We start from the raw sequence: 14872 nt of genomic DNA, 5'->3' as shown, positions 1-14872 counted from the left end.
GGCCGTGAGGCAGCGTGAGGCGGAAACCCCGGGGGGAGCAAAGGCAAAGCACGCAGCAGCGTCACCATGAATACGGCGCTGGACAGGCACCAGGGACAGACGTCCGGCCCCGTCCGCCCTCGCCGGCCACACGGGGACATCGTCGGGGTCAGAGCCCGTGGCAGGGGGCAGTGGTGAGATGTGAGCCGAGTCCCACGGGCCGCTGCTCCGACGCAGCTGTCGCTGACGGGCAGGCCGTGAGCGCCCCCCGTGGGCCTCCCCCCCCCGCCCGCGCGTGCACGGAAGCCTGTGCAGCGTGGACGTGAACCTTGCTGTCACTCTTCTCCGTGACAGCACCAGCGGTCACACGGAGACCCGGCCGCCCTGCGGTTTGACTTCCACGAGGTCGTGACGACCGGCCGGCAGGCCCCGCCCGACCTGCTGGCCCTGCAGAGGACGTGCCTGGTGCCCGGCTGGTACGCGGCCCACCTGGAACGCTGGCTGGCTTACTTCGCAGCTTCCCAGGTAACGTCCCGACAGTAACGGCTGCCGCCTGTGACGTCCTGGTCGCGTGACGGTGACAAACAGGGTGCTGTGGCCCAGAGACGGCTGTGCCTGACGCGGGAGTGTGCCAGGGTGCCAGCGTGGTTAAGGGACCAGCCGGTCTCCCGGGGCCACGCCGTCACAGCAGACACCCTGGGACGCCAACGCGACAGCCCTCGGCTCCTCGCAGAGCAGACCCCTAGATGATACACTCATGGGATGCTGCATACAGGTACCCGGCTGTCCCCTGTCCTGAGGGGCTCCTGCCTGCACAGGAGGAGCTCAGGCATCAGAGTGTCAGGATGGGGAGAGCTGTCACCGGTCCGGGAGCATGGGACAGAACCAGAAAGGAGAGTGTGAGCAAAGCGTCCCTATTGGGGGCCAGACCAGGTCGCTGCTAGCACCTGGGTTCTCCGTCACGGTCGCGAAGGGAGTGAGTGGATGGTGATTTCCATCCTGCGCCCACTATGCCTGAGCTGTGGGCTCAGCTCCAGGGCCAGCCCACGGCCTTTCACCTGCCTGCGCGGCAGAGGGACACGCTGCTGCTGCTGACCTGCCGCTGACCTGCCGCACTCGTGGCGTCTGTGTTGATTTCTGAGTCACCGTCAGGTCACTGGAGGGTGTAAGCATCGCCTCTGGCAGCTTGTGACTGTCATTCGGAAGCTTAGGAACCTCGGCTCAGCTGCACTCTGAGCCCAGCGTGTCCCCCTCCCGTTCGCTGACCACTGGTTAGTGCGCCAGGCCACGGGAGGGGCTCGGTCTCTTTCACGTGCTCCCTAAAGGACTGTTTCTGACTCTACAGTTGCTGATTATCGATGGGCAGCAGCTGAGGTCATCCCCTGCCGCCGTGATGGATGAGATCCAGAAGTTCCTGGGAGTCACGCCTCATTACAATTACTCCCGGGCACTAACGTGAGTCTGTCCTCGTGCGCGGTGTCCTTCCCTTCCTTGTCCACCCTCCTCAGCTGTCGCTGGGAGGCGTGCGTGCGGCATCACCAACACTAGCTGCGGAGGGAGATGTCGTTTCATGCCGCTCAAAAGCCGGGGAACACCCTCGTCATTCACAGGGTGCTCTCCTTTCGAGTGCCACCGATACTTTCCGATACTTTCCGACATAAGTTTGGTTACGTGAACGTTTTACGTTCCACTCTGTGCAGGACACGTCCCAGGAAAGGAGGCGCCGGGGTGGAAGGGTCTCGTGAGGGGGGCAGGGCACCGCCTCGGGCAGGGAGGGGCTTTGCCCCGTCTTAATTAAATTGGAACCAAGCAGAGCCTCGCGTGACGGTCCCGGGTCCCACCGCCCACCCCAGAACCTGCCACGTGTCAGCTCAGCCGCGCTGCGGGCTCATGGAACCCGGGCGCTGGGGGCCGAGACGGACCTGGCGGGGCGGACGGGGCGTCTGGGCGCGACGCAGATGCCTGGGACGGGGCTCCCCGCGGGTGCTCTTTCAGGGGGCCCGTCTCCCGCCGCCTCGCCTAGCTTCACGCCTGGGCGTTTTATTCTTTTCGATGAGCTGTGAGCGGGGCTGTGCTCCCCATCGCTTTCCCACCGTCGTTATTCGCCCGTGGAAAAGCCGGGTCTGCGGATGCTGACTTTGCATCCTGCCGCCTTGCCGAGTGCGTGGTCAGTGCCGGCAGTTTTCGGGGGAGTCACGTTGACTGGTCTGTGGGTGTGGAACCGCGCTGGCCGCCCGGAATGAATCCCGCTCGATCTGGGATTTACGTGCTGTGGCGTTTGTTGAGGACACTGGCCTGCAGTTTCGTGTGTCCGTGGTGGCTTTGTCTGGTTTGGGGTCAGGGTGACGTTGGCCTCGTAAAACGTGTGTGAAAGTTTTCTCTCCTCTGATTTTCTGGAGGACTTGGAGGAGGATGGGTGTCACGTCTTCTCTGAGTGGTTGCTGGCGTCGGCCAGTGACGCCTGGGTCTGGGCTCTCCATGATGAATGTTGGTCCACGTTCCACTCGATGTCACCCCAAAGGTCCCTGAAGCCATCTGCACTTTTTAAATTTTTTTAAAATTATTATTATTTATGCCTATGGCACCTGGTCTTCTTAGGTGGTCTCCCATCCAAGTACTAACCGGGCCCGACCCCGCTTAGCTTCCCAGATCAGACGTCGGGCTTGTTCGGGGCAGCGTGGCCGCAGACCATGGACTGCGGCTCCTCTGGGGCGCGAACCCGGGCCCTCCGCGTGTGAAGCAGACGTGCTCACCGCTGCTCTGTCCCCACAGCTCGCTGGTTCACTCTCCAGCCTGCTGGGCGACCCCTCCAGTGTGTTCTTCGGTTACACTGAAATTCGTGTTGGATCCTTGTATTTTCTGTCCCTCGGGTGGCCCCCTCACTCTGCTCACACTTTCTCCCCTCAGAGCTTTACGACTACGACTTCAAACCTTTTATCGGGCGGATCTCTTGTTTTGTCTCATTTAGTTCTTTTGCTGAGGTTTTCTTATTCTTTTGCTTGGAACAAATTCCTTTCTCTCCTCATTTTGCCTAATTCTCTGTGTTTATTTCTATGTATCAGCTAAGTCAGCTACCTGTCCAGTCTTGAAGGAGCGACCCTACGTAGGACGTGTCCTGTGGCCCAGAAGCGCAGTGTCCCCTGGCCAGAGCTCGGGGGTGTCCCCTGTGTGGGACCCTCGCTGTGTCTGGGCCCCGGCTGTGGCGTGGGGATGGTGAGCCTCTCAGGGGGCAGGTCTTGGCAAGATAGGGCGAGGCCGCAGTGGCCCAGACAGCGCCTCAGGCCCGGGGAGAGGCCAGCAGCCCCCGTGCAGCCAGGGCAGGGCTGACCAGGGCTCACCTTCCTGGCTCGGCCACTGTTAGGGTACGGTCCCCTCTCATTTACTACAAATCGTCGTTTCACGTTCAATGAGCCATAAAACCTTGCTTTAAAAGACGAGGTCACCAGCAAGTGCCAGATCCGTGGTCCCGACCACGTCCCACGCGCCACAGACATTGGTGACGCCAGGGCCGTTCAGGGTCATGAAAGGACTCTCATGGCAGCCACTTCGTGTCCCAGAAGCCACCTCGCACTTAGCGGAGACAGGCTTTGCATCTCGATGTCACCGTTTCCTGCCCTGAAACAAACCACAGGCAGCGAATTGACCACTGATGCGACTTGGCGTACGTGTGCCCGTTACACTTCGGGGTAGTGTATGCCGTGCCCGACACCAGGACACCAAAATGCCGTGGGTGCACGGGTGCGGGAGCCCCCTGGGGGCGGCTTCGGCCTCGGGAAGACCCGGCCCCAGGCTGCGGGGCTGCCGTGCAGAGCAGGGAGAGTCGCAGCGGCCGGAGCAGGCGGCCCCTCCCGCGGGCAGGACCCCCTCGACTTCGTAGCCAGGGCTGAGTTTCACCTTCACGCAGCTAAATGTCCGCGCCCCGAGGCCGGAAACGCTGCCGAGGGGTTCTGTCCCTCGGGCCGACGTCGGGCTCGCTTCGCGCAGCGGGCTGGGGTGTTTCTCATCTTGGGAGATGAAAGGGACTTGGAGGTAGGCCTGTGACAGGCGAGGAACAGATCAGGAGTCCAGGATGGACGTGCCTTGTCTCCCCTTTACCCATTTCCCCAGCGAGGCACTTAATTTTGTGGACAAGGTGGACGATCACACCCTGGACAGCATGGGCCAGGCCTCCGAGGACCCGCTGGGCAGGGGACTGTGAAGGTGTGTCCCCCCCATGAGTTTGCGGGTGTGCAGAGGCTAGAGCGGGCACCCCGCATCGCAGGGAGGGGACCCGGCAGCGAGCTGACCTGCTCCTCGTTAGCTTCCCGTCCCGGGCCCTGAGCCTCGTCCTCTGAAACACGCTGAGCGACAAAACCACCATCTTTTCAGTGGTCCCCGCATGCGGCTCGTCCCGTAGCGATGAATGAAAAGTCCCTTATTCAGCTCCTGCCTTCACTCCTCCGACCTGGTTAGTCCGCAGCAGAGGCTCGCGTGTTCATGTTTCAACAAATCATTAGGCCGCGCCTTTCTTCTTCGATTTTATGCAGCCGTGACAGCGAAACCGCATTACAATTTTGAGAGTATGTAGAGCTTAAAAGAAATAACAACGGAAATTAAAAGGAGTTAGGGTCCCTCGACAGGAGGCGTGAGGAGCGTCTGCTCTTCCTGGTCACTAGCGCAGCCGTGTCTCGTGTCGTCCAGAACACACATGATACGTTCTACTTCAGAGCTTCCGATTGTCTCCTCGAAGGAAGAAACGTTTCCAATTGTTAGAAAACACAGTATTTCCCAAGTTTGATTCATGTTTCTATTTACAGAATCATAGTTACGTTGCATTCAGTCATTTTAAGGTAGACCATTGAATGATTTCAAAGAAATCTATTAGTATGTTTTGACAGGGAAATATCATTGAATAAGTAAATAAATATTCTAAAGGCCCTGTACACATGGGCTGCGGTTTTGGTGAGTAGGCCTTGATCTTTTGTGGATGAATGAGTACAATAGGGAACTTAGATTAAACATTTCAATGTCTTTTTTCATCACAGTAGAACTGCTCAGAAATACATGGTAACACATAGTTCATTCATCTCAAACTCCCAGATCGACGTCCTGAAAGTGAGAGTGAATCGAGGCGAAGCGGGGGCGAGGCCCCCTCAAAGCCGTCCGTGCAGCGTAATCATTTACGCGCTTGGTCTCCTGCAGATTCGACCCCCAGAAGGGCTTCTGGTGTCAGCTGCTGGACGGAGGGAAGACCAAATGCCTCGGGAAGAGCAAAGGCCGGAAGTACCCGCCCATGGACTCCGAGGTAGCTTCTCCCCCGTTTCTGAGGCACCCCGAATTCCGTGCCTGCAACTAACTGCCCCAAAGCAGTGGGCGCGATTTGGCCCCTTTTCCCGCGTGCCGTGCTACGCCCGTGGGTGTGTTTAGCAGACAGGCGGCCGGGCGGGGAGTGACCGATACATCGTGGAAATCGTTCGTCGTTGGGTACAGGTGAAACGTAAATGCTCAATGATGGGAAAGTCCTCCCCTGTGTGTAACGTGCTCATTTAGTTCGCCAAGCAAGTGGTTTTGGACAAAATGTGTAAGCATCATAATTGTATATTAGATACGTGTACCCAGCACCAACCCCCCGCCCCCAGGCATGGTGCTGAGTTAGGCAGTAGCGGGCAGAGGGTCTGGTCATCTAAGTGCACGTGGTGGCACCAGGCAGTGCTCGGACACCAGCTGGGTGTCACAGCTCAGCTTGCTTCTGACCCAGGGACAGCTCTAGGCCCCACAGGCCCCTGCTCAGTGCCATAAGACGCCCCCGCCTCGTCGGATGCTGGTTGCAAGCCCAGGTTGTCACCTGTTGTCACCTGTGCTTCTGACAGACCGGCCGTGCGTCGGAGGTCCCTGTGTCCCTTCCTTGGGTTTGACTACGTTGCTAAATGCGTTACTCACCAGGTCACCGGCGTATTACAAGAGGATGTAGTCAGGGCCACAGATGGAAGAGACCGATGCACAGCACGGGGGGGAGGGGGGGCAGGGGCTTCCGAGCCCTCTCCACACACGTGTGTCCTACCCGGACGCTCTCCCAGCCCTGTCCCTTTAGGCGTCTGTGGAGGCTTCAGGCCACAGGCAGGACTGGGCGACTCCCTGGCCATTTGTCATCGACTGAACCTCCAGCCCCTCCCAGAGGGTGGGGGAGGGGAGGGGGTGGGTCCGAAAGCCACCTCACACCTTGCTAAAGACAACTCTGTCACTCTCCTACTCAGAGAATCCCACGGGTGTGAGGAGCTTTGTGCCGGAGAGGAGACAAAACCCACACGTGTTTCTTCTCGTAAGGCACAATGTCACAGAGACAAGGAGGGGTAAAGCGCCGTGAACCCCGATTCACCGTAGAGGGTAAATTAGTGTGGTCACTGATTTCATACGACGTGTGAGGCACCGACAGCACCAAAGGGCGGGAAAAACCTCTTGACAGAAGTCGGGGTGCGAGAAGTACCCGGGGACCAGTCAGCAGTCATCCGAGCCAGGGCGGGGCCCAGCCCCAGGGCGTGGAGTGACTTGGGGGTTGCGATGGAAACACAGGTGCCAGAAGGTCCTCACACCGGGACTTTGAACTCAGTCATCTCGAAAGGGTTCCGGACGCCACGTTCCTCTCCCAGGAAGTCGATGTCGTGTCCCCACGACTGCCACGGGCGTCTCCCCCAGGACGCAAAGCGTCGACAGCCCGGTTTGCGGGGGAAGCGTGAACGTCCCCGGTGCCTAGTGCCAGGAAGGTCTCCGCAGCGCACGCGGCCGCGCTCGGGGTCGTGGGAGGGCAGCCTCGCCCGGGCCGAGGCTGAGGCGGGCCGAGGCCAGCAGCTGGCGCCCGAGCGGGGGCCACGGCCACCTGTGCTCGATGCTACCGGCCGTGGAGCTGTGTTAATTGGGTGATAACGTGAAGCGAGTGACATCCAGAGAGAAACCCAGTTGTAAACTTTCTGTTTTCCAGAAGGAAAAGAAAACATAAAGATGGATATGGCTGAATTCTTTTTAACCTTCATCTAACGAGGGCCGGTCACTGCCACCGGACAGTGACGGAAGCCTCCCGGGAAAAGCCACGGTCATGACCTTTATCGTGCGACCGTATCATGTTTTAAAGTAGAAAGCTCTCAAGGATTTTTGATAAAATCTATTTTGGTCCTGATAAATACAGAAAATGCACGATGGTGCAAGTTACGTCTTTCCGTTCGTCAACTGTTCGTGTTCACTTTTGAGTTGTGCGCTGTGGCCCAGCGTTGCAGGCAGGGCCCTCGGGTGGGGGACACGTGCGTGTTTCTAGCTGCCATCCGCAGGGCAGGTCGCGCGTGGGGGCCCCAGCTCGTCGCGCGTTAGCCTTGGTCACGTCTCGCGGCTTCGCTCCCCGTGTAGACACTACGAGCCCCGCAGTTCACGAGGACCCCGACGGTGTGGCGGTCGCTCCCGGACCCAGCCTTACCTTACGGCCGTCCGGCCGAAGCTAAGGACACGGCCCCGGGATCCCTGTCGCCTACACGGCTGGCCCGTATCGGGCCTTCCGCGGGGACGTGGGCTGCGCGACCTCGTTTCGCGAGCCGGTGACTTCCTTCTTGCTTTTGCCTTCCAGTCTCGAACCTTCCTCTCCAGCTACTACCGGGACCACAACGTGGAGCTGGCCAAGCTGCTGCACCGGCTGGGGCAGCCCCTGCCGGCCTGGCTGAGACAGGAGCTGCAGAAGGCGAGGTAGCGCTGGGCACGCCGGGCACCGAGGCCGCAGAGGAGCAAGGCCCACCTGTCACCCGCAGCGCGCCGGGACGGCCAGCAGGGGCCGCGCGCACACATCCTCCCCGCCTGTTACGCGTCGGCAGTGACCGGCGTCATCCCCCTGCGAGCTTCGGGGACCTGCTGTGGGGTTTGGTGGCGTCTCTGGTTTCCGGGGTGGGGATCACGCCGCGGCCCAGTCCGTCTTTTAGCCATAGGGTCCGGAAACTGCGTGTGACGGGGACTCTGATTATGCACAAGCGACGAGTGAGGATCTCGAGGAAAAGACCGGGACTGAGGCATCTGTCGGTGACCAGGATCTGCATGAAGGGCTCCCGCGCTCCCTGCCCTAACGCGAAAACCGTGTCGCTTTTGTGTCGGAAGCAGATTATATAGCCCCATACGCGTCGTGAGCGGTCACGACTGATTATGTTACTCACGTATATTTTCCTGTTTCTCCTCGTCATGAGTTCCCTTGACCTGCTAAAGAAGTGAATGTGTGGCCTCTCGTGGTTTTGTGTGTTTTCCTCTGCAGGAGGGGACCGCCTCGAAGGTCCCCTGACTCCCTGCACTGCTTTGGCTGGCGGGGCGCTTAGCCGGCGGGGCGCCGCACCCTCAGTGACTTGCGCATTAAGGTTCCAACAAAATCTATCAGAGACTTGGGGTGCTCTGTGTAATCTTAGCCAGCTCGGGTAAGGCTGTCTTTACGTGGGTCCACATCGTACTATACTATTAATCTAAGTATTTTCGCCTTGACGACGATGTAGTGTTTATATATTTTTTTAGTAGCCACGGGAGATAAAAACTTTATTGATAGGCTATGGGATGAAAATGCCGGTATGTGTTTACAGGTAGAGCGAGGCACTCCTGCCTTCTCAGCAGCATATGTCAATCATTTTAAAGGTCGACTTTCAGATACTAGTACAGAAGATTATGTTTTTAATGCTTACTTAGAAAAGAAATATAATCTAAATCTTACTTATTTAAACATCGCTAAATCTCCAACTTAAACCCATTTCTCAGCCATGCCGTCCAAAAATTAATCTCCAGGGAAGAAGTAACGCTCTGCCTGTGCTGGAGCGACAGGTGCCACACCCGCGTGAAGCCCGTCGTCACACTGCTGGGACTTCTGCCCAGCTTTGTCCGCGAAGACGCATAAATGTGTTGCTAGTCTTTTCGGTGGAACATAAAGGTAAAATTTCAATAGGACAGAAAGTGGCCTATCCCTCTGACCTTCCTCCGGAGGGATTCTTCTGTAGGCTGTTAATAATTGGAGATAGCGTGCTTGACCTAATCCAGGGTCTTTAAGAAACTGAAAAATTTTTATTTTTCTTTGGTTGTGGTGGTGGTGGTGGTTTTAAGCAAGCCGACAAAATGTAAAAGAGTCAAGAATCTCTGCCTGTTTCGTTTCGGAATTCAGCCTTGGATTTACACTTCATTAAGATTTGTGGTGGTTTTTCCTGTTGCTTTTTATTGCATCCAGAGGCTCTTGATCTTTTTCAAAGAACGTAAGCTTGTTCTTGGGCACGGATTGACGAAATTCCCAGACGCGCACCTTACTTGCTCGGCCGCCCGCGAGACTGCAGCTGTCACCCGCGCGGCACCCCACGGGAGCTCGTGCCCCGTGGCATCTCGCCGAGCATGCGGACTCGTGGGGCCTGCGTATTCAGAGCTCTAACAACTGAGCTTACGTGGGCGCTAATTTTCTTCAGTTTACAGTCTATTTTTTTTTCTTGAACTAGAAATTAATTTTTTTCCAAGTGGGATAACAGAGATCTTTGTAGGAGAGAGGGGGGATAGTATTTATATTAAGCAGCAGTCACATAACTCTAAGTTCAACTCATCATCAAATATTTTTAAAAGTAACTCGTGTTTTTTTCTCTTGCTCATTTTTTTTAAAATCACGTACATGGTATCATTCAGCTTCTTGCAGATACCTGAGAACGAAATCGCCCCAAACTCCACTAATCTCCCCCCGCAGCTCGGGTCAATCGGCCTGTACGTTTTTCCTCTTGAGATTGTTAAAAGAGACGACAAAATACATTTTAATTACATAATTCACCTTCACCTTACAGTAAACTACTTAGAGGAACTCTGGGTGATGAGAAAATTATGATAAATCGAGAAAATTAAGTTTCTGGTTTTAAGAGTATTTTCCAAACTTTTACCCACTGACCACTTCAGAATGATTGAGTCAAGATTTAAATTCTTTACATTTTAAATAAATTATACCTCATGGTCTTCAGTGACATACTTTAATGAATTTTAAAGAACTTTCCAGAACCTTTAAGCCAGCCGGTACCGCCTCCTCTTTCCTTCTTGTGTTTGTTCTGATGGTCTAACACAAATATCGTCATTGATTATTCCACAGGAATAAACACGGGGACGATATTTTATTATAAGCCTAGATCAAAATACAGCGTATGCTTGTCAAATACCAATCTCTCAAAATTATACCACGATTCTCACTCCAAACCAAATTTTTTTGTATTTAACAATGGCCCAAAAAGCATTAAATAAGCAACGGGAAGGACGCTAGTGAGAAAAATTTATACACCTTTTATCACTGTATTTTTTCTTTTAAAACAGCAGCTCTTTGTCCAATAATGTGTTTACCTCGATTTCAACAAACCGCTTCCGTTTCCCCTGTGTAGTCTCTGACTCCCCTCTACCGTTTTGCTAGTCTATAAAGTGGCCCGTTTACCGTGAGTGTTGACTTATTTTTGATGACACCAACAACGTAGAGTGCAATAACATCTTAAAAGCCCATTTTCAGGGGTTAGAGGATGTAGTGACCATTCACTCAATGGTCTGCGTGGCGGAGCTGACCGTGGCCTCAGGAGCAGAGCTCGGCCGGGGTGCACACGCGTCCTGGGGTGCGGTATGCGAGGGAGCGTTCTCCGGGGAGCAGGGAGCGGGTGCGAAGGCCGTGTGGAGTGTGGTGCCCGCTTGGTGTGGCTTTGGTTCTCACGCCTGCTGAGTGACGTGGCCCCGGGGGTCACGTTGCTTCTCCTTTAAAATCCGAGGTTGGAAGCAGTGGACGGAGTTTCCCGAATCCCACACACACGGCGAGTGTAGCCGGGACGTCTGAGAGGGGACTCGGGGCGTCCGGTCTCATCGGGTCCTGCCTGTCCGCAGCTGTGTGGCCGTGCACAGTTTGGGGAGCGTCCCTGAGTCGCGGTGGCCTTTTCTGTGAAGTAGGGACGAAGCGTTCCTCGCTGGGGAGCGGGAAGCAGTCCCCGAGAATGCCTTTCGACGACGTAGCACACGCCTGGTGGGGCGACGCTGGCCACTGCCCCTTTTTTCGTCAGGCAGGTGCGTGCTGTGCTGCTCCCGTCAATAGTAAAACCCACGTCTCTCAAACATGAAATTCATCGTATCCGGTCAAACGGGAAACCGCCGTCCCCTTCGCTGCCCACGGACGCGTTTCCTGCCGCCCCCGCTGCCGCTGCCAACCCCGGCCGGCCGCCCTGTCCTGTGTCCCTTCCCGGCGGCCGCGTCTTCCTCGGGTTCCACGCTGCAATTCCTCCGTGCGCTTTCTCGTGGCATCGCTGTCCCCGGTTCCCCTGAGCCCACTGCGTCCCCTCCCCGGGCTCAAGCAGCCTCTCCGAGCGACGGACCTAGCAGCGCCACCTTCAGAACTGCTGGGACTCCGGGTGTCACCATGTCCCCAACCCCGCGGCAGCCGCCTCGCTCCCCGACCTGCCTGCACCTCCGCCCACCCCGTCCTCCGCCATCGCTGTCCCTGCTCGCGTCTCGTCCCCGCCACCGTCACGGCGGACAGACACGGTCCGTTCTCAGTCGGCTTCCCCGGCGGCAGTGCAGGCTCCATAGACGGGGTCCCGTCTGTCCCTTGGGTGCTCCCGATGCCCGAGTGCCTGGAACTGGGTGGTGGCCTCAGCAAATCCTAGTGAAAAAAGAAACCAGGATGGCGAAGATGCGGGAAGCCGGAGCACAGGCCGCACACGCGCGGACACCGGGGCCGTTGGCAGAAGTTCGGGGCGGACAAGGAAAATGGAGACGTGACAGTCGGGAGAGCAGCGGCGAGCTCGTCCGTCTGGAGAACCTGTCACCACCGAAGTCACAGATGGGTAAATGTCCTTTCAGTATCTTCTAGTACCAGAGAGAAAAACGGTCACATTTTCTAATATTAGATACATAAATATTGGGAACGTGTTTTCTGATAAAAAAGCCCTTGGCGTGAGCCGTTAGGGGAGCAGCGAGTTCGGGAAGAGGCTGGACTGGACTTCTGAAGGCAAGTCGTAGGTTAAATCTAAAATCCCTTACGTCCCTGCCCAATTCCGAAGGGAACGGCGTCTAGCAGTGCAAAGACGAGCGGGTGCCACACTTGGCAGGGGCGACGGCTCGCGCGGGTTGGTCATCGGCCGCCTGCGTAGACAGTTCTCTACTTGTCACTATTCGATGGGCTCTTTTATGTAGTAATGAAGCTAAACAAGTCAATCTCGTCTGTAGACTTGGGGGGACTTATATCCACCCAAACGTCTGTAAAAGTCCTCGTCAGGAGGATGTGTATGCGTATGTAATATGTTACGTGTGTTACGTATGTAGCGTGTATGATACGTACAGGAAATGCAGACGCACGCCGTCTATGAATGCATACGTGGATGCATGCGTGCGCGTGTGTGTGCACGCATTAGAGTGATACAGATGCGGGCGGTGGTCACGTGCCCCGCACGGCCGGCGTGCGACTGTGCCCAGCCCTCATCGCGTTTGCGAAGCCGAAACTTGTCACCGGAAGGCACCGTTGACAACGCCGACACCGTTGCTGCCTCCGACAGCAGCGAGTCAACGCCGTCACTCTGTCCCGAGCATTTATTCCTCGCGTTCTGACACTCAACCCGCTCGGATGTGATCCAGCTTCTCCGCTACAGGTGTTGGCGCCGGAGCCTGATGACTTGGCCGTTCCAGAGAGGAGAGGCGATGGCATTTCCAAGCTCAGAGTCACGGTGGCAGGGCCCCGGGCCTGGCCGCAGCCCCAGCTTGGCCCCAGGGAGGGCTCCGCACTGACCCTGACCGACTACGACTCCCGCAGAGGCAGAAACCACTCAGACCCGGTCCCCCCAACAGGAAAAGCCGCTGGTCATGTAGGTGAGGGGTGACGACCGGGCTCTGCCCTCAGAAAGCCCTTGGAGTGACACGCCAGGGGACACGAGGGAGCCACAGAATAAGCACCTCCCCCGGGACGGCAGCAGAGCAGGGGTCCCGGGACCAGGTGGGGGCCTCACTTCAGGAAGCCCGCGGGAGAAGCAGCACCTGCGGAGTCGGGCGTACGTCCATCTCCAAGTCCAAGGCAAGACTCTGAGAAGAAAGAGGGCCACCCAAGAAGACGCCTTGCTCTGTCAGCTGTGAAATTCCAGAAGGGCGTGGACCTCGCCTTGCCTCTGTTCATTTATCTTGCCAGGAGGAAATCGGGGAGCCTTAGAAAGGTGGCCTGGCCTTATCTTCCAGCACACCCGCCGTGGGCCAGGGGTCGGCCACGTGTGTCTGCAGGTCAGATTTGGGTAAGGAAGGAAAAAGAACTCAAATTGTTGAATTCATTGGTAACACAAGTTAAAAAATAGAAAAAAAATCAAACACAGCGTTTACCTGATTAGGCAAATGACATTCATTATTCTTGGGATAGGTGATACTTATTTCCCATACATAATTTACCAAGTCATAATTTAGTAGCCGATAATTTAATTTAAAAGGAATTTGAATGTTAATGAATCAGGTGAAAAATACAAATGAAAAGTTGCTAAAAATTCTCCGTTTTCCTTTTTCGTGCGCTTTAATCGTGTTTAAAACGAGTAAGGAAAGCAAAACCGATACAGCGACGGGTCAAGTATAATGACTGCGGAGTCCACAAACGAGCGGGAAATTTGGGGACAGTGAATAATGGGCGAACTTTAACATGTTCTGTTGGTAACTATACGCAAAGCATCACCTGTCCTAAGACTCAGGAAGTGAACCACGTAACAAAAGTGCGATTTGTTCACGACACTGAAGCACATAGCAAAAAGATGGTTCTTTGTCCCCGTGTTGACACATCACTGGCTGGTCCATATATGATTCGAAACACGTTTTTATTTGAGGCTGTGTTTGTGCGTATTGACACTATCCTGTAACTGATACGGTTACAGAAAATGCCACGTTCATAGAACAAATTAGTCTCCGTTCATATCGACCAAACCGTCACCAGTGTCTCACACTGTATGTGTCAGAGTGGCTTCGGTTCAGGAAGAGGTGCCGTCACACACTAACACGCTCTTCACTACGTTTCCGCTGGAGGATGAGGGGGCCTCGTTAGCCCACAAAAAAAACCGCTGCCCACACGTCGAGTGATAGGAACCGTCTGCTTTTCTCTCTTTCATCCCCCCTACAGGTGTGCAATGCCATTTCTATGAAATATTAAACTTTATAAACTAGGCTGTCTCTTCACCCCTCCTGCAATGTTACTACACCGATATCAAACTTTCTTGATCACTGAGGCTTTTAGTTTACATTATTAGACTCAGTCCTGATTTTCACAACTGCTGTTTCTTCCTGCTTGTTTATTCCCCTATGCAAACTCAATATCATCTTGTCGAGTACACAAACACATTAATCCCATTGAGGTTTTCCATGGAAACGCACTATACGTATAGTTTAAAATGTCACTAAATTATTTGCTTTTCCATAAAAACTACTGTGCAAGTTTTTTTCGCATACGATTATCATAGGCATAAAATAAGATTTTAGAGATGTCTGAATATGAGTGTCCAATTTTCTTCACACATTTTATAATTTAACTCATATTGTGCATGGGGGATAATTAAAACTAAATAGTTTTCATTATGGGAAAACTATTGTTTCCTTAGGGAGAGCTAGAGAAATCTTTTAATTATTTTGTTCTGGTACCGTGTGATGGTTTTCCAAAAGTTTTAAGCCTTTTGTAGTTTATTTTTTTGAGTCTCTTGGATAAACATTTTCGAAATAGAAAAATCACGATGATTTCCTCCCTTCCCTCATAGAGCCGCTTACTATTTTCATTGTCTCGTTAAGACTTCAAAAGGCCAGGTTTTTACATCAACGACACATGCGCGACATGGGTGGTTTGGGTTTGCAGGGGCCCGTTTCTCTGTCTCCAGTGGAGGACACGTGAGCCTGTCACACACCTCCAAGGGAAGCT

General features: G+C 54.9%; 1 protein-coding gene across 1 annotated transcript in view; it reads left to right on the top strand.

The window, feature by feature from the left end:
• LOC120589351 (bifunctional heparan sulfate N-deacetylase/N-sulfotransferase 4-like) overlaps nucleotides 1-8172 on the top strand; it is a 145919-nt gene extending 137747 nt beyond the window's left edge. The window contains exons 9-12 of the mRNA XM_039846914.1: nucleotides 334-504; nucleotides 1325-1434; nucleotides 5161-5263; nucleotides 7568-8172. Coding sequence (XP_039702848.1) covers nucleotides 334-504; nucleotides 1325-1434; nucleotides 5161-5263; nucleotides 7568-7687 — 504 coding nt within the window. The 3' untranslated portion in view covers nucleotides 7688-8172. The remainder of the gene's footprint in view (nucleotides 1-333; nucleotides 505-1324; nucleotides 1435-5160; nucleotides 5264-7567) is intronic.
• The last annotated feature ends 6700 nt before the right edge of the window (nucleotides 8173-14872 follow it).

The sequence above is a fragment of the Pteropus medius genome, unplaced genomic scaffold, assembly GCF_902729225.1.
Source record: "Pteropus medius unplaced genomic scaffold, Ma_sr-lr_union100, whole genome shotgun sequence".
Lineage (NCBI taxonomy): Eukaryota > Metazoa > Chordata > Mammalia > Chiroptera > Pteropodidae > Pteropus > Pteropus medius.
The sequence above is the reverse complement of the archived record's forward strand: the minus strand, read 5'-3'. Positions and strand labels throughout refer to the sequence as shown.